The 20,306-nt window shown below is 41.6% G+C and overlaps 1 protein-coding gene across 4 annotated transcripts in view; it reads left to right on the top strand.

Annotated features, from left to right (window-relative positions):
* The first annotated feature begins 3,981 nt into the window (after positions 1-3,981).
* TBC1D1 (TBC1 domain family member 1) overlaps positions 3,982-20,306 on the top strand; it is a 114,848-nt gene continuing 98,523 nt past the window's right edge. For 3 of the 4 annotated variants that reach the window (XM_075752325.1, XM_075752322.1, XM_075752324.1), the window contains exons 1-2: positions 4,335-4,498; positions 12,064-12,579. In XM_075752325.1, coding sequence (XP_075608440.1) covers positions 12,163-12,579 — 417 coding nt within the window. In that variant the 5' untranslated portion in view covers positions 4,335-4,498; positions 12,064-12,162. Of the gene's footprint in view, positions 4,238-4,334; positions 4,499-12,063; positions 12,580-20,306 lie in introns of those variants that run through there. The other variant, XM_075752323.1, reaches the window with a different exon arrangement.

Here is a 20,306-nt window from a genome sequence, read left to right as displayed (position 1 = left end):
AAACCAGACAAATGTAATTTGTGAGTAACCAGCCTTGAACTGGGAGCACAGGCACTAATATTTTATCCAGAAATGGGAATTGCCATAAAGAATACTTGTAGCCCAGACTGAACCCAAGTGTAAGGGAATCCCTGGCTACACATCCCTAAATTATCAAATCCATGTAAAATGAGCCTGTTTTTTATAACAGATGAATAGTTGTAATTCCAATGAAAGTTGTAAACACTTGATCATGCCTATGGGGCTAGCAGGGAAATGCCTCTAGACTGAGGAGAAATTAGTATAGTACTAAAAACTCTGCCAAAAAATAAAAGCATAGTAGTGCTTTAAGACTAGACTGATGGACTCACTTTAAGGTTATTAGTTTGTTTACTAGTCACAACTTAAATCCACCCATTAATTTTTTAATATTTTTTTTCAATAAACTTTATGAAACAGTTTGGCTGGAAGGAAATATATATATTTCATCTTCACTACAGGCTGTGAACTTAGTCCGCAGCATATTATGAAAAATACAAGTAATGTACTTGGGTTGCAGAAGAATTTATTTGAGACTTCTGCTATATGACAACAAATCATACAAGGATAACTGGAATTCACTATAAAATAATATTTAATATATAATCAATTATTTTCATATCGTTTAAATCTGAAACTAATTCACCTAGAAAGCTTCTATAAATTCACCTACAAATGAAGTTTCCTGCTTACTATTGCTTTTCAAAGTTCTAGTGGTTGTGGGGTTTATTTTGACATACCAACAATAAGCAAATCTTATATCCTTGTTTAACAGTCACTGTGAATAGCAACATTAAAATGATATTAAATTAACATTTGTTAGCTAAGCACCAGCATGAGTCTTTACAAGATTGGGGACTTTTAGGATTCCATGGCTGAAGGCACCTGGATGCCATACATAAGTAAAATCTAAAAATTAATTGTAAATAAAAATAATGACCAACAAAACCATTCCCTGCCCATAAGTACAAAAGTGATCAAAGGTAATTAAACTGAGCTGAATTGCTTTCCTTCATTATATTTCTTTGCGCTATGTAAGCACAGAGATTCATCAAGGATAGTATTTCTGCTGAATTTCCAAGTGGAAGCTAACATTTCTCTTTTGTATAGCAATTGCCAGGTAACTGAAATGAGGTCATGCACCATCAGAACACTGTGCATAACGGCAGGAGCCTATTAAACTGTCCAATCATATCCTAACACCCACCTAAATAAATGTAATATAAATTATGGCATAGCAACAGCAGCTTCCAAACAAAAGGAAAGGCTTAAAATGCTTGCACAATCACTGGTAAGTCATTTTCAAATGTATTTATGGGAATGAAGGGGAGGGAGGATTAATCATGACATCTGAAATGCGCAAAAACACAGAGGCAGCAGGCAGGATCTGTAACAGTCACTCAACTCTTTCTTGACTCTTTTAATCATGATCAGTGATAACAGAAAGCTTCTTGTCTGTGAAGATAATCACTAACTAATGTCACTGACATGCATTCCTACAGCATATGAAATAAGCAAATGTGCTATAACAGTTATCATTCAAATTTTGTTTATGGAATGTCTGGAACTATCTATAAATAGCATCTGGAGATACAATGTCATTGGATAAGAATGTAGTACTTCATCCAGAGTTCACTTAAGTCAAAGGACTGCAAAAACAGTTAGTATCATGCCATTAATAAGGTACTAAATCGATTTACATGAAACAAATCACAAATAAAGACTTAGACTGTTTTAGATAATAACAATAGAAATTCATCCTTATCAGTAACCCAGAGGGAAAAGCAGAGAGGCTTACATTGCAACTGAAGCACAATGTAGGTGCCCGCATTCAAATTCATAATCCAAAATGTTACTGCTCAACAGCTGCCCAACTGTGGCGCAACTTGAACTCTGAAAGCATCTTGGGTGGAAACTTCCCGTTTGCTTTGAGGTACTTCAAAGGGTAAATCCACAGTGACAGCAGCCTCAAGTTCTGCCCTCACCCATGGCCAGGCACATTCAGCCTAAATTTGTTTTGATCTACAATCCTACCCCAACCAGGATCAAGTGAGTAGATGCTTCTCCTCCTTAGCCCAGAAGTGAGGCTTCATTGCCTACATGTAGTCATAGCATGGCTCAAACAAGCCTGTATATTCAGGTTCTTTACAAAAGGCAGTGGTGGGGTTTTCTTTGCATTTTTTTAAAGTGTGACTGGACAAAGAGATGGTTAAACTCATGTTCTTTTATAGATCATGTTTGCAGAATGTGGAAAGCCCAGGCGGATTTTCCTCCTTGGTCTGAAGAAGTTAATGTGATGGTAGTATGTTTTATTTAATAGGCTACTGTAAAGAAAAAACTAGCCTGTGAAGGAAAAAAGAACAGAGATTTACTGTTTCAGAAAATCAAATATTATTAGGAAGTCTGGTGCTCAGGGCTTTCACCTAACATGGGGATTCCAGTCCCTGGAACATATGACCCCCTTTCTGGTTTTCTTCTTGTTTTCACAAATGAAACTTTCCCCCACACACACATAAGCAACAGTTTCATCAGGAAGCAGAGAGAAGGAATGCTGTCCAATGTAGCCTGGAGGCTGCTGATGAGGAAACTTTCATGGGAGGCAGGCTGAACACTCTCAGATGGAGTAAACAAAAAACCTAGTCTTCCTGCATCCTGGATAAATAGACGTAAAAGACAGAGTGACTTTTTTGTTCTTCAAATAAAGCACCTAAATACCTGTCTTCAGGAAAGTGTGGATGTTGAATCATGAGAATAAGGGGCCACATCTTGCAGACCTGATAGGTGCTAAAACCACACAGAGAACGTGACTTTATGCACAATCCTGTCTTCTACATTTCCAGATCACCTTACCCGGCTCATGAGCTTCTACTGCAAGGACAGAGCATGAACAGTCGCAGCTTTACCGCATGGCTATTCAGAAGCACTCTTTTTTCCCATGAGAGTTGGTTTTTGACCTTATTATCACCAGTCACACCAAAGTGTGTTCCTATCTTGTTCTTTGTTTCATCTGATACAGCTTTAAACTCTTTCTTGCGCATCGTTTCTAAGAGTGTTGTCCTTAGCAGTGATGGTTTAAAGACACAAGTAAAGCATGGTTTGCAGAGAGGTGGCATTCCTTTTCCCAAGGGATGCAAAGGATCCCGAAGCACTCATACCTATTCCCACATCTGAAGGAGAAGCAGCAATGAACGGAGTACAGATTGGGAACAAGTTTGTAGATACAACCACCTTACACTTTGCAAGTAGGGGATGTGCTTACATACTAAAATGTGACTTGTTTTTTGTAATCTGGGGCAACATTGTGCTTGCATTTGACAGCTTACTTGTTTCCCTCACAGCGTAACACGTGCAGCAGCACAGCAAATTTCCCTGAGAAAGCTCCGATTCTACAAATGTGCACAGACTTAAAAGTAAATCAGTAGACTTACTGTCAAGAAGACTTGAGATAAATTGAGTGCAAAAGTGGTTTGCAGAATGGGAATGTAGGGTGGCTTGATCACCTGGAAAGAGCACTTGCAGAAGACTATAATTAACTCTCCGGATCCATTCATTTCTTATCCTCTCTGGCAACTGAAAGACCAACTAGTGCCAACTCTTAGACATATATATATATACACACACACGTATGGCTTCTCGCGCATGGAGTAAGTGGGACGAAGGCGTGAAAAAGGCGATTCAGAGTAGGTGAGCGGCTACCCCACAGCCAGAGCTGGGGCCAGACCTGAGGGCAACTTGCCTGCTCCCAGATTCCAGGTGCTGGGCTAGTTCCAGATTTGTGAGCAAACTTCCCAAACAATGGTTCCCGCCTTACCTTGTGCGCTCCTAACTTCAGCTAACCTCGCGGTCCACCCCGGCTCACTACGGCAAGGCGACACTGACTTATTTTCTGCGGGAAATGAGAGGTTGTGACAGACACACGGGTCACCGTCGGCGAAATCCTCCTCGAGAAGGACGAAACGGGCCGGGGAGGGGGCCTCAGCGCGACATGGGCGCCCGCCCCTCTGTCGCGACATGGGCGCCCGCCCGTCGCCGGCTGCCCGCCGCCGGCCGCCTCTGGCGGGCGCCTGTCCCTCTCCGCGCTCCCCCCCGGGCCGGGGACCCGCCGCCTGTTGCTATTTTCGCCCTCGCTGGCTGCGTCGGGAGCAGGGAGGCGGCGAGCGCCAGCCGCTGGGTGTGCGGCCCGGCCTTCCCCGCCTCCTCCCGCCCGAACTGCCGGCAGGTAAGAGCGGGGCGGGCAGCCCGAGGCGAGGCGGCCCGTCCTGACCGGGGCGGACAGTAACAGGAGGCGGCGAGCAGCCCCCTCGCCCGGCCCGGCTGAGGCGCTGGTGTGGCCTCCCCTCCCCCGGCCAGGCGTCCGTTAGCGGCTCTCCGCTCCTCTCCCCTCAGCAGGAGGTGGACAGGCGGTGCCTGACAGCCCGCGGCCGCTGCCCGCCGAAGGCACTTCCTTGCAGCGAGCACATCCTGCTGCGGCGAGACGGCGGTAAGCGGCGGCGGCACCGGGTGAACCCCCTGGCCTCAGCTCCAGGCCTGGTGGGGGGCGGCCGGGACGGCGGTGGGGGCTGCTGTGTCCCCGCTGTGGGCCGGCCCGGGGGAGCGGCACTGGAAGCGCAGAGCTGCGTTTTTGGAGGGGGGATGGAAGGAGGAAGAGCTGGTTTTAGCTTTGAGGAAGTGAAAGAGTTGAGGCGAGAAATTAGGCACCCCGCCGCGGGGGGCGGCCGCGGGCTGGCGGGGCTTGTCCTTGCGCTGTACCCGGACTCTGAGGTGGAAGAAGCCTCCGGCCGGCCGAGAAGACGCGGCTGTGAGGCGGGTGGCGGGTCCGGCCGGGGGCCCCGCTCCGTGCCCGCGGCGTGGGTAGGGCGGGCTGCCGCCCTCCCGTCTGTTGCGGCAGGATCGCGCTGTCGGTCGTAACGGAGCCCCTGGTGAAGTTGTAGCACTTGCTGTGGGGACAGTGTTTCTACGGGGCGGCGGGAGCGGCGGGACGGGACGGGGCGGCCGGGCGGGAGCGGAGCGGGAACGGGGGGGCGCCGGTGCCGCGCTTCTCATCTCGCAGGGTCCTGGGAGAGCTGGCTTCTCGTCAGAATAACCGAAAGACCTGCTTGAATTTAAACAGAGATTGGCCTGATGTGCCACAGTGTGCTTTTCCTTCTTTTTCTCACTCTTCCCTGCACCTTCCTCACCCATCAATACAAAATCTCCTCTCAGAACCTGCTTCTTCTTAGAGCAACACAGCGACTCTTCCCATAGGGGTAAAACTAACCTTTCCCACAGCAGCGCACGTGGAGTTTAAGCTTAAGATCTCCACACATTGGTGCAGTATTTTTATGGCCCTTTAGATTCGCGTACTAAATTAACGAGGGAACAATGTCTTGAAACCGCGTTCACGAGAGGTATGAAACAAATGTAGTTATTTATAGTGCAGTTTGAAAAGATTGAGACCTTTGTATGCTGTGTTGTTTTGGAAGAGAGGCTAATATGGCAGATCTGCTGTAGGAACCTTTAGCAGTGCAGATGGTGGGATTTGTGCCTGCTGCTAAGCCCAGAGATTGAATGGAACATAGTGGGTCAAAATTAATAAAAATATACATCCCCTGAATAGCAAATACCTCTGAGTTGATGAATATGATTATACTTTTAACACTTGTAAGTGCTGAAATAGAAATTTGTCACAGCTTGTTTTATAGAAATGTTGAAAGTCATGGGTAATATGCAAGAGTAGAAAAGCTTGCAGGTGAGAAAAAGGACAGGCTGGAAAGAATGTGAAACACATTCAACGATACGTGGATGACTTCACACTTTTTTCATTTTATAATTTGGTTAACTGAAAAGTTGGATGCAAGTATTTTGGCTGTGGATATGCAATTGAATAAAAAGGAATGGCATTCAGAATGTAATTTACCTAGCAAGCTTTATTTTACAAAGATTTTTTTTTTACTGCATTGCTGTGGTAGAACAGCTGAATATTTTGTTCAGGTCCATACGAGGCTGACTCAGACGACCTCAATCATCAGCATATTAATTTCTGTGGACTCTGTTAAGGAAATAGTAACAGGTGTCAAGGGCAGGAACAGTGAGCTATTTTCTTCATTTGTTAGTTGATTATAAACTTGTATGTTTATAATCAAGAACATGCTACCATTTTGCTGGAATATTTTTTTATTATTAGTCTATTTAATTTTTCTAACCTATTTGAGGAGTGCTGGCTGTATTGGTAAATATTTTAGGTGTGATTATTACCACAAAAACAAATTATTTGCTCAGAGTACATGGTGGAACATTGTTCAGGGCCACATCTGAAGCTGCTGGTGGCATTGAAAAGAATATAATGCATGTATATGAAAAAATAATGGAAATTAAAAATAATTTCTGAGGTGAATTGACTTCTGGGCTTGCACATGCTGTTGCTCACAGCAAGCCATAGGTCCAGAAGGAAACAGCAGATAATAAGTAGCAGATAAAAAGAACATCCTTGCAACAGAAGGGTGTGTTGTGATTCCAGGTGCCAGTTTGAGTTAAATTAGAACTATCTGAAAACTGAGAGCAACCGGTGGTATGATATCTAAACAATCTTATTTAACTATATAAAACAGGACAAAAATGCCATTTGAAGCCTCAAGAAAAAAGATAAAGCTTGTAACTAGCTGCCCCCTAGAATGATCTAATGTACACTGTGTTGTGATACCGAAGAGAGTCATTTCATGCATAGTGATGGAAACATAAAAGGGCCTCTTCTTAGCAGTGACCATATCATGACATACCTAATACATATTGTCATTTATGTTTTTCTATATATCGTACTAGGTGGATGGAGAAATCTGTCAGCATGAGTGAAGACAATGTAAATCTCAGTCAGGGATCAGACAGAGAGGGAGAGGAGTGGTATTTAGTTCTGGCTTGCGTTCCACAGCTCTGGCTGCAGGCCAGGGCTCCTCATAATCCTTAAGTAGTATTATATTTCTGCTAAAATAATCAGCGATGAAGTGCAGTCGGTACCAGTGCCTCTGGTTCCATTTGTCAGCAGGGTTCAGCACTAATGCTGTTCAGAGAAGAGCTGAACAAATTTGTGCTCTTTAAGACCAGCTGTTTTTCACAAGACCTTGCTATATGGTTGGACGTTTTGCTTAGCTTCTTGAAGGGGAGAAAGAAAACCAACTTACACACAAAAAAAATTTGTCATGTTAGCAGCCTGATCTGGAGTAACTGCACAGTTGTCTCTCAGATGAACTACAAAGGTTGAGAAAGCCAGGGTCTTTCTGTTCGACAACTCACAGGTCAAACTCCTCATTTAATCATTGATGTGTGAAGTTCTGACTGCTTCCTTGCTTGACGTGTATCAGTTCTGCTGTGGGTCCCAACATTCCAACTGCTACCAAACCAGGGGAAGAGCTGGAGGAGAGTGAAGGATTGCTTAGGTCAATAGTTAACCGTGTTCTGAACAAGAGTCTGAAACTTTTGGCTGCATGTCTGTATTGAATTTAGTCCACTCCACTCCAGAAGAAACAACAGAAGAAGGATAACTTTTCACCACTGTTGTAGTTACTGCTTTTTTTATTTGTGTTCTTTTGGTTTAGAACAATCTCTCTCCCTTCTTTGCCTTTTTTTCTGTATTAGTTTGAGTCCATCCCAAATGTGCCTGGTTTTCCCCCAGCTGCCAAAACCTGATTTCCGGTGCCCTACCCTCCCAGGTTAATAAGACAGTGTTCTCTGTACCCCACAAAATTCTCCTTCCTAACCTCAAAGTTGACCAGGCCCCATCTAACCAAATGGCACCCAGAGCCTGTGCCTTGTCTTCATGATAAAGTCTTTGCTCTCTTAAGAGAAGGTGAATTTTTAGGAACGCTGTCCTACATGATGCACAGCTGCTTAGACACGTACTTTCACACAGGGAGAACCTGGGGTCCAGAATGGCAGAAGTATTCATTTTTGTGGCTGTCCCCTTCACGCTGTCCTGCCATCACCCTGACTTCTCTCTGAGGGTGCCCCTTTTAGTTCTGGTGGCATAAAAAGATGAGAATACAAGTTAGTTTGGGAGAACAAGACCCTGATATATATATATTTAAAAACAAAACAAACAGATTTTGCTAGAACAGGACAATCAGTGTAGTGTTGCATGCTTTCTAAGCCTGCTCCTGGCTTGTGAGAAGTGGCTGGGTTGATCGCTGTGAAAGATAAGTTGAGCACAAAGAGCACACATATGTTCCCATGTGTATTTTTCACATTAGTGAGTCAGTCTGATGTCTCCTAGTATAGAAGGTGGGGTTGGATTTATTAGTGTGATTTGTATAAATACCATATGTGCTACAGTTTGCCTGGCTGTTTTTATGCTGATGGAGCAAATACAGCTAAATCAAAGCATGTTAAACAGTGGCAACATTAAGATACAGTTTGGAGAATATTAACATTTCTCAGCAGCAAAGCTGTTAGCTGAGGAGTGCCACTCTAGTTGTTTGCAGCTCTGAGTGCAAGGGCAATAGAGATCCTTCAGAAGATGCTGATGGAGGGGAGAAGGAGGAGCTGTCCTAGTTATGTCCGTGAGCACTGGGAGAACAACTGGAGACATTCAGCCTGTGTGCAAAGCAAAGCCTGGTAGTCTTCTCCCAGCCCAGAGTAATGGAGCTGAATGGCACTTAGAGCTCTCAAGGGAAGATGAAAGTTTAGGTGGAAGGAAACAAGTGGGTGACTTTATTTTTATACCTTTTCTATTCTCTCTTGAATTAAAGGTGAAATAAACATTTGCTTTGAAGAAGCTGTTTGTGAATCAGTCAGACACTTGGGAGGAAGACAAAGCTTGTTTGAGCCTACTGTACTGATGTGGATGGTAAATGGGTATGGTGCCTGCAGAGCCAAGTTTTAGAGGGGATGAACTGAGCGGTGACAACCAGAGATGGGTGAAGGTGCCAAAATTCCAAGTGGTGGAGTCAGGGCAGACATGGACAGGCTCAGAGCACGGACACTCTTTGGCCATAGGGTATGCTTAATTTTATGGCTGGGAATAGGCCTGTTGAGATGAACAGAACTATTTTTAGGTCTAAATTAAGCATGTACATAAATACTTCATGGTCTTGTAAAACCTTGTCCTTGGTGTAAATGTAAAGGACATTAATGCCAGCAGCATAGAATTGGTATAATTTCTGGTGGAATTTGCATGTAAATTAAGATAAGAATGACAGGAGGAGGAAACAAAGAAAGAATGGCTGGAAAAGGGAGGCGAAACATGCACAGTAACATACAGAATGATATGAGTTAGATAAGGAGACCTTCTGATGCTGCTAAATTTGTTCTCTGAGAAACTGCACTTTTAGCCCCTCTTAATGTTAGGGAAAAAAACTAGCATTCTGGCTTCTAGTTAACTGTTTTGATTTAGTATTAACTGTTTTTCTTTAGAAATAACAAATGCAGACATTGGAGTATTTATGCTGTTGACTTTGCAAGGTATTTATTTTGTTAAAAAGAGATGAATGCCAAGAAGCTTTGCATTTATATTAAATACATTCCAGCAGTACAGTGTTGAAGTATGACAGAGTATCAGTCTGTTTTTCTAAAATACAATTCAGTCCTTAGAGTTAGCATGCAAATAATGTATTATATTGTGATATTTGTTCCTATTTGAGGCTGCAGTGCCTTATAGGTCTGAGGTAAAAGAGCATGGTAGATGGTGGTAATCCAAATGAATCTTCTCTTCCTTGAAAAGCTGATTTAAATGAGGATGACTTTGTGGTATTTTACAATAGTTTTTATTCAATTGCATTTTTCAAAAAAGAGTTCTGAGAAAACACAATTGAGAAATATGTTTACAAAAAGTACGTGGCTAATAGGTCATCATCTGTGTGGTAGCTCAGTTCTCCTGTTTTCAACTAAGAATGGAGTTTTCTTAGGCTTTCTTATCCTGAAATTATTATGCATGCCACTAAATGATGAGAACACTAAAAGCTAAAAACTCAATTTTTATGTCTTTCAAACTACACACCATTGTAGTTATAAATTAATCCAATCTTCCCTGCAGTTGCTGAATTATTTTTCATTGTTACAGTTAAGGAGAAAAAATTTGTAATAGTTTTTCAAAGAAGAAGAGACCATTTTGATTCCTGACAGATGCAAAGCTATAATGATAATTGTGCTTAGCAGTCTGTGTTGATAAGGTGTAAAAACGCTTCCTGAAGCTGCTGTCCCATATGATGTAATGCATTTATATTCATCTTAAAGATGGTTGTTTTCTTGCTTGTTTGTGAAACAAACAAACAAAAAAAAACAATGAAAAAGAGTTGTAGTATAATTGAAATAAGGAATATAAAATCTGGATTTTCATGGCCCTTTTCCCCACACTTCCCATGCACAGAGACACACACAGAGGTTTAAAAAAGTTTTTTAAAAAAAATATTCTACACATCTAGAATGCTACTTATGATGATTTCTTCAAACAGTGTCTTTAAAACCTGCACTAGTGGATTCTTTTGCTAAATTTGGCATCCTTGGAACTGGTAGTGCTGCCACAGAGTTCATTTGTCAAAAGATGCAAAAGTTCCAAAGAAAAAAGTACCCAAACACGTGGTTTCTGCAGTTCTCTTGTTTTTACAGTCTGCCAGTTACTGCATAAACATTTTTCCCTGCTCGGACATTTGCAAATTAATTGCATTTTAAACACTTGTTTAGTTCCAAGTGAATTTCCATCATGAAATGTTTTTTAAGGTTTGTTTTTAATCCTAAAATTTCCTTTAATTTTCAACAAGGTGAAGCACTGTTAGAAACTCAGTTTGAAAATATTTTTACACGGACAAATAAAGGACAAAGTTTAATGAAAACTCATGAGAAAAATACTGCTGGTTTTAGTAATCATGTTTGTAGATGAACAAAGAAAAGAAATATTGTTGCCACAATAAACAGATGCCATTTATTAAATAAGTGTTCAAATATAATTAAAAATGTTTAGTAAGGAGTTCTTGGGACTGCTCATGTTGTTTTTAATATGTCTTTTCATGGGAAGCTCTCAGAAGGCTGAGCGTAAACTAGTGTCATGGTATTTAAACACAGGCAATTATAGGGCTGTCAGCTTCTCATCAGTCTCACACAAACTAATGTAGCAGCTGAAACCAGGTTCATTTAATGAGGAGTTAAAACATGGTAGTAAAACAAATGCTCATCTATCTGTTTGCATAGACTATATTTTGCAAAATTAAATTGATAGATAAATGAAATTATTTGGTTTTGTTACTAAAACTGCTGCTATGTAATAACAGTAGTGGTAGTAGATGCTAGTTATAACAAGGTTGTATGTAACTTGGTTTCATTTGATATTTTAAGAAATGAAAATGATACAATATCAATGTGGCAAGCATTAAGTATTCCTGGCTGGCTGAAAGGCCTCAAAATGCAATCATGAATTCTGAATCATCATCTGTTTTTTAGTGAGATCCTGTAAGGATTGTTGCTCGTCTCTGCTATCTGACAGGTTTATCAGTGATCAGTCAGTTGACTGCTGCTAGCTTTTTCAGATGACAACAATTTCTGGGATGTTATTTAATCAAAAAGCCCGGTTGGTAACAGCCCATGATCACTTGGCAAACTATGCCTAAGGAAACAACTCCATGTTAGTAGTCAAATTCAAAATCATCCTATGAACAAGAAAGATTACCTTTTTTTTCTTTATTTTTCAAATGTGACTGTCATAAAGGTCAGAATAGCTCAGCTGAGTTCTTCCTATAATAATAGGATTGAAATAGGCCAGTGTAATCCACATGCACCTGCCCATGAAACAGACAGAGGCTAGAAAGAATGTGCATTTTTGAGTTTAGTTATTCATTAGATGGTTTAGCAAGGGTTGTAAAGCAACTTTTAAATCATGACTGACTTATTTCCAAGCAACGTGTTTAGTACTATTATGTTTGTTGGACCTGAAACAGTAAGATCCAATGTAGGGGAAACTTGCTAGATAGGTCATGGTAGATGATCAGTGTGTCTTTTCTGATGTTAAGCTATTAAATTATTTGTGTTACTGACAGTTCGTTTTTAATTGGGTTCCTGCACCTACTTAACTATTTCTTTTCCTTTCAGAACTCTTCTGTTCCTCAATCAAAGGAACTGTCCAGATATTGTCATTCCATGGAACTGAAATATTGGTGAATTAATCCAGGTTCCCTAAAGGACTGTAAAATGGAGCCAATAACATTCAAAGTTAAAAAGTATCAAACACCGAGTGATTTCTCAGCAAGTTTCAGTCTCCAGCTTGTTGGTTCGCTGTCAGTGCATTCCCTAACCACCATGTCAATGCTGCCTTGGATTGTGGCAGAGATCCGGATGCTCAGTACAAAGTCTTCCAAAGAAGAACCTAGTGCCACCCAAATCCGACTTTATGTTTCACCAGCAAGTTTGCGATGTGAACCAGACACAGGGAAAATCCAGCAGTGGGATCCTTTGATTTATTCAAGTTTGTTTGAATACAAGCCACAGCATGTCCACAAGCTGATTCACAACAGCCATGATCCAAGCTACTTCGCTTGTCTGGTAAAGGATGGAGCAGCAAATCAGCGAAGTATCTGCTATGTATTTAAAGCTGATGATCAGACAAAAGTAAGTAAAAAAGAAAAAAAACAACAACAAAAAACAAAGCAAGCAAACCTGGAGTTGCTTTTGTGCTGTTTGAAACCTTTCATTACAGTGTAAGATCTTAAGGCTGTATTTACAATTAGAGACTGGATCTCACTAAAACTTACCAACAAGTGTCACTGTACTTGATATTAATGGTTCAGTTGAACTTGAACTGCTCAGATGTGAAGTGAAAGGTGTGTAAATCTCCTACAGGATCAGTGGCTGAATTTCATCAGCTTAAAAAACACTTTAGTTTGGGATATGGGCTGAAATCTTGGCCCACAACTCAGTGAGAGTTTTTCTGTTGATGTCACTAGGACTAGGATTTCACCCTTGAGTCACTGTGAACTTTATCTAATCCTACAGTCAGACCTCTCAAATTTCTATTTTCCTGTTGAGACCTATGTGACTGGGAAATAGTGATACCTCCTTTCTCAGAAGGAGGAGGGTGTAGGGTGGAGCCTCCATATGCAGCATACCTCCAACCACAAGGACACTGTGGAAACCTCTTCCTAGCTCTGTAATCCACAGAGCCTGGCAGGTAGTGTCAGAGAATGGGAGAGAAGCCACAGCGTAGTGCTGCGACACTGTGACATGCAGGCTTGCTGCTGCATGGCATGAGACAGGGTTGGGTGTGCGCGTCTCACACTGTGAGTGAGATTTGGCTCAGTCTGCATTTCCTAGGAGCAAGTTGTGTCCTTGCTGAAAAGGTGGAAGCATTAAAAATAGTCAACCTCTTCTTTTATTTGAGAGTAATGTGAGACAATAGCTCTCATGAATGAGTGAGTAGGATTTAGCACAAAGCTATTGTGGGACAAAACAGTAACATATCCTTCACCTCTTGAGTGTAGACTGTACTTATAATGTTGGAAAACAGCATCTTGCTACATGCTGCTTGCTTGACTCGTAGGAGATGTCCTGCTGAAGCACCTTGAAGGTATTATGTGAATATACACTACACATGGGATTTATGCCAACCTGCCCAATAACAAAACATTGTACAGTTCCAAATCTGTGGTCTCAAGCTTAGAGCTCAAAACATATGGAAACAGCTTTAGTTAAATCCCCCCAGATAAAAAGGCAGTTCTGGTAAATTAGAAGGCAAATATGTTGTAAATCATAAGCATTCAAGTGAGAAATCCTGTCAAGTTTAAACGTAGAATACCAAATTTATATATGTAAGGGAACAAAAATAAGGAATAGATGTTTCGGAACTTGGCATTGAATGGAAGATGGTAAATGCATTTTGCAGTTTGCTTATGTACTTACTTTTGCTTGTGATTTTACAGGATTGTGGTGAGTGCACAGCACTGATTGCCTTCAGTACGTTTTCTTTTGTATTTTCTTTTGCAACAGAAGATTGAAGTACTTTTTCCATGTTTGATCAAATTCCTAGACGTGTTTGAAATGAAAGAGTTAAATTTGCAGCTGCATCTACATGTTTTTGGAGACAACATCCAGAATTTTTGAATGCCTATTTTGACTATCTGTCCTTTCAAAAACTGCCCTCCACCATGTCTCTTAACTTGCCTTGATTGTAAGGGTTGTTTCTCTTGACTTTTTTGCAGACTAGGATCCTAATTAGGAGGTAGACACCTAATTAGCATTTGTGGACCTATGTTTTATCAAAAGGATAATGGAAATGCCAAGTGTTCTTATCTCCTAAAGTGAAGCCCTACCTCTTTTACTTAAATTCAGTGTAATTTCTGATTAATCTACCTTTTAAGTAAGTCTCTTGTGCTTTATAGGGTGTTGTTATTCTGCCCTGAACATTGTCATATAATGCCTTTTAGCTAATTGGTGTTTATGCATTTATCAAGAGGAGTGAATTGATGTTACCTGTTTTGCAGATACCCAACTTGAAAGCTTAGGAGTGTACTGTATACCTTCGTTACAAATTGAGGGAGCTGTTTGTTAAAAGCAAGTGAATTGGGATGAAGGATTTAGCACTATGTTGCTGCAGCTTATGTTCAACTTCAGAAGAAACAAATTTTAGAAATTGGACCTTGGCAGCCTATGTTACAGCAGACTCCTGTGCTGGTGTTCTTGCTCCTGAGAACTCTTTCTTCTATTTGCTTCAGCTCTGCAAAAGAGACACAGTAGTCCAGATAGATAGGTTTAGTCACAGAGTTTACATGTTCGTAACAATTCTTTACCCATCAATCTTGGGCATCCAAACTATTGTGATAATTGCACTTCATCTGTTTTTCTTTGGGAAAAAAAAAATCAACCAGTCAGTAATTATACTATTGTAAACTGCAAGAGCCACAGTTCTTTGTATCTGCATAGATAAATCTGTAGCAGGGTTATATTTGACAAAGAGTTTTCAGATTAGGTCAGATCTGACTGAGGATTTGAAGTAGAAGGCACTTTCGTGGCTTTGCAAATAAGTTCTGAGTATATCCTCACCTTAGGATAAGTAGAATAAAAGAGGGCAGAAGGATGTCTGTGGGAGAAGTAGACTAGGAAGATTAGTACGTTAAGACAAAAGCAGGGGTGTAGAAGACTAAACAGTAAAGGCCTTTGAAGAGGTGGACAAGGAACTTGAACTTCATGCAGACAGACCAGTAGCTCTGGAAGTAGTAGAAAGTACAGAAACCCAGGAATGGTCAGGCTTTTAGCATCAGCATTGTTGATAGACTGCAGTCCATTAACTGCAGATGTACCTTTTTATATATACAAATTGAGCGAGAACACATATTTGATTAGTGAGGGATTATCTTACTGTTTAATACAAAAGCATTTTGCTAATGGGAGATGATTTTTTGCTGGATAATATTTTAGCTAAAATCTAGAATTGATGGAGGTGTGGGAATGCGTGCAATGTTTTTTCTGGATATGAGTACAGGGCTGTTAGGTTCATTGTTGCTCCATTACTAACATATCCACTTTAGAGAAGAAACCAGTAGGTAACTAATGCTAAATAATGTCAGGATTCTTTGCAAGGAATTCTTTGTTCTGCTCCTCTTTAGAAGTGAAAGAAAAGGCAGTGCTCTGTTGTGGGTTTTGTCTTCACTCTTGTACTGGTTTTGGCTAGGATAGAGTTAATTTTCCCAAGGAGCCAGGACAGGTGAGCCAAGCTGGCCCGGGGGCTATTCCATACCACGTGATGTCATACTCCCTATAAAAGGTCGGGGAGGGGCAGGTTCAGCGCGGCTCCGGTCCGGGGCTGAGTATCTGGTCCAGTCCGGTCGGGTCGGTAAGTTGCCTGGTGTTATCACCTGTTGTGTATATTCTGTTGTAAGTACTGCTGTTGTTGTTTCCCTCTCCCTTGCTGTCCCAGTAAACTGTCCTTACCCCAACCCACGGGGTTTTGCCTTGGTCTTTCCCGTTCTCATCCCCATCTCGCCGGGGAAGGGTGAGCGAATGGCCGCGTAGTGCTCAGCTGCCGGCTGGGGCTGAACCACGACAACTCTGTAGGATCTTGTATAATTATTTCCATTGCATCATCACGGCAGTATACTGCTCACTTTCCCTGCTGGTATAGCAGTAAGTTGGGAAGGATGAGAGAAGTTTTCCTGGCACGTTACACATTGAAAACAAGTGTGTGCATATAGAGATTATTCCACTCCACTTAGTACTAAAAGGTAGGGTTTACACTGCCTAGAGAGAGCTTCTGTTGTGGATTAAAGTTCCCTTTTTAAGCAGATCTGTTGGATGTGGGATCTGGAGCCTGCTTTCCTTCCTTCCTTGTATATAACCTCAATAAAGTTTCCACTAGTTAGACAGTGGAGTTTCTTATCCTTTCACCGTCATTGTGTGGAGGTTCTGATGGGTGCTCGTGATTGAGTAATTCCTGCCTGAGAGTGGGGCTGAAGCATTAATGTGTGTTCTTTGCACATGCTTAGGAATGGAGCTGGATTCAATTATGTTGCCTGCAGGGAGCTTATGAAGACTACTGGTAGGTCATAGATGGGGATTATGCATACTGTGTTGAGTAATGGTGGTGGAAGCTGAGGAAAAATTAACTCTCCAGTAAATCTGTGCTTGCAGGTTAGTACCTTCATAAGAATGCAGGCTTGTTGGACAGCTTGGCCAGAGTGCTTGGGCACTGTGGGAGTGTGATGGCTTACATGAAAACATACATGCTACCAGCCTACATATCTTCCCAGTGGCCTCTGGTCTGATATTTGCTTATGCTCTACAGAAATGTGGTGCTATTGACATAATTGTTGTTGTTGAAAACTATATATATTACAATTTATTGGCATTTTTGTCCTGCGCTTGAGATGTGGTAGTTTGAAAGTGTTTGGAACTGTAGGTGAGGTGGGCTGCTTCTTTCATGAGCTCATTCTCCACAAACACAGCCCCACTGTCCTTTTGTAGGATACCTTGCTTTAGTATGTCATTCACTCCAAGGAGTGAGAGAGATAGATAGTGAGAAGCTAATGGCATACTGTCACAGGATATCCCTCTACAGCAGATACAAAGTAGCCAAAACATTAGAGAGGAAGAGTAACTTCTGTTCTTATTTTCAGTTTGGGAAAGTAATTCCGTGTGCCATTATGTTGATCTTTCTTTGGTGTATCAAATGATTTGTTTTACTTGGGTATGTTTAATCTTATTTGATGGATGTTTTGGCTGGCAAATGGAATACTGGTCACTAGTTTATCTGATAATGTACTGGGCTAGTTTAGATTTAAGGCAGGTTAAGGTTGTACTGCCCTTTATTATACTTTTATATTTGTTGTAAATAAATAACAACAGTTGTAAACTTAATGGTTTCACAGAAGTTTGAGTTAAAGGGGGCATTCAGTATCTGAGCTCAGCCTTTTCCATGTCCTGTGCTCCATTCAGCAGCAGGCCCACATTTTCCCTAGTGTTCCTTTTGTCACCTGTGTACCTATAGAAGCCCTTCTTGTTGCCTTTGACATCCATTGCTAGATTCAGCTCCAGGTGGGCTTTAGCTTTTCTAACCATGTCTCCGCATGCTCATGCAGTGCCTATATATTCCTCTCAGATTACCTGTCCCTGCTTCCACCCTCTGCATTCTCCCTTTTTATGTTTGAGTTTTGCCATGAGCTCCTTGTTCATCCATGCAGGCATTTTTATCTGACTCCCTGGTCACTTGGATGGACTCTTCTTGAGCTTGAAGGAGGTGGTCTTTGAATAAGAACGAGCTTTCTTGGACCCTCTTCCCTCCAGGGCCTTTATTCCATGGTACTTTTTCACATAGATCCCTGAAGAGGCCAAAATCTGTTCTTCTGAAGTCTGGGGTTGTGATCTTGCTTTTTGTCCTGCTTCTCAGCATCCTGAACTCCGCCATATCATGGTCACTGCAGCCAAGGCTGCCTTCAACCTTCATATCCCCAACGAGCCCTTCCACGTTGGTAAGTATGAGGTCCAGCAGAGCACCTTTCCTCATCACCTCCTGTGTCACTTGTGTCAGGAAGTGGTCATCAGTGCTTTCTGGGTACTTGCTGGATGGATTATACCCTGCTGTGTTGTTTCTCCAGCAGATACCTAGCTGGTTGAAGTCTCCCATCAGGACCAGAGTCTGCAAATGTGAGGCTACTTCTAGCTGTCTGTAGAGTGCCTCATCCACCTGTTCTTCCTGGTCACAGGATAAAATAAGTTCCTGTATGCAGAGTAAAACTCTGTAGACAGCACTGTCACTTTTTTTTAGTGAATCAGATGCTCAGAATGTTTGAAAGTTTCTCCTTTTCTCTTTTTTGCGATAAGAACTGGAGGTTTAGTGGATTTGAGGGAGAGCCTAGAAACGTGAGCCTGATTTGTCTAAGGAGAAGTATTTCTGTGATATTATCAATGACTGATGCAGAACTAGAGTATGAAGAAATGTAAAAAAAGTTCCATTCAGATTTTGAAAAGGTTAAGTTTAGTTGGCTGTTGTTTTTTTTCCTAGAGTCTGGACACAAGTTGTCATAACAGCCTGTAATATATGCTTGTGTTTACCAGAGCTGTTAATGGTATAATGACAAAACACTGGATAGAACTGTTCTTTTATAGAGAAATATTTCTTGTGATTTAAGCAGGATCACAGCTGCACAAGACATGCACAAGTCTGATTGCTTCTTCTAAATCTTTGTCCTGTAGTGTTGTAAATCAGGGATAGTTTTCGGCCTAGGAACTGGTGTTCTGGCAGCTGCAGGCAAGTTGCCATGAGGGTTGCAGTGCCCATATGGTTGCAGTGCCCGTATGGTTGCAGTGGACTGGGACACCTTCTTGAGACCTGAGCCTGCTCATGGACTTTGCTTCCGCCAAATCTGCCCCATAGCAGACACAGACAAGCCCCATCTTACACTGAGGTGCTTTGTAAAATGTAGCACTTGCCCTGTTGTTGAGCTGTTTGGTTACAACAGTGATACCTCCTTTTGTCAGAGGTCTTAATTTTTTTTGGATGACCAATTGCTTTAACACTTACTATGTTATTAAACAACCTTCACCTACTTTTATGAGTTACAATAGCTTATGCACCTAAGTAGATCATGCTGTATTACCTGGAATGCAGTACTCTGTTACATGTTGTTTGTGATCTGATTATGTGCTGGAGAAGCTGGTTTCAGATAATCAACACTTAGCTCTCTGTGAGGCTGCACAGAGCCGATGTTGTGAGGGAACTTCACATTATTCATCTATAAAAGGAATGGCAGAGGCCCAGTGAACTCCAAAGCAGTTGTTGTGAGGCTTAGCTTCATGACTGAGAATTCTTACACAACTTGTTTTTACATTAGACTCTAAGATATGGCCTCACCAAGTATCTCAATTTTAATAGCACTATTTCCCTTTCTTAAAAGAATTCAGGCAAGATAATTTTAAAGATAGAGGTGATCTTTTTCTACTGTATTTTACTGCTTGATGAGTTTAGGGAGATTAAAATGTGGCTATTCTTTTGCAAAAAGCAGAAAACACTGAAACAAAATGAGGTAACTGGACTTATTTCAGTGCAACTGAGAGCTTAATTTGGCTGTTTTCTGCCTCCTATTCATGTGTACCTTTGTGGTTTTTTGATGGAATCTACATAATTGCAAACTACTAGCATTGCTTTTTGGTTTAGAAAATCTCTCCTGTCTCCCAAATGCTAACTGGAGAAATTAATGTGAAAAACAGAAGGAAAAAAATCCAACAGAACAAATGAAAAAGCAAATACATATTTGTGCATATACATACGCTGGTATATAAAGTAGGTCAAAGTTTAGCTGTGTAAATCTTAATGGAGTGTTGTATGTAATGCAAACAGCCAGCTGTGCTTTGGACACTCACACAATTACTCAGGCTTTATGCTCATCCTGAGCCTAGAGCATAACTGACTACATGAGCTCTATCCTGGGATCTGTTCAAAGGATTCATATATGTGAACTCTTCTTTCAGGGAGCTTTAGTGGCCAGTGACCCTGTCCCTAGCAGCATTATTCCAAGCCTTTACAGGGCACTTGTCAGACCCTAGAGTGACTTTGTGACATCCTGGCTCAGCTAAGTGCTCCTGTGTTCGCCTCCATTTTATAAGAAGTATTGTGTGATTTCCCTCAACCTCGTGTGATTGCCACATTGTCCTGTTTTTTGGCTGGGATAGAGTTAATTTTCATAAGAAGCCAGGAAGGAACACAGCCAGGATGGCTGACCCAAACTAGCCAAAGGGGTATTCCATAACATATGATGTCATGCTCGTATAAAGGGGGCTGGCCAGGGAGGAGGGATCACTGCTCAGGCACTGGCTGGGCATTGGGTTTCAGGGCAGTGAGCAAATTGAAT

The sequence above is a fragment of the Balearica regulorum genome, chromosome 4 (genome assembly GCF_011004875.1).
Source record: "Balearica regulorum gibbericeps isolate bBalReg1 chromosome 4, bBalReg1.pri, whole genome shotgun sequence".
NCBI lineage: Eukaryota > Metazoa > Chordata > Aves > Gruiformes > Gruidae > Balearica > Balearica regulorum.
This window is presented reverse-complemented; position numbering and strand designations above follow the sequence as displayed.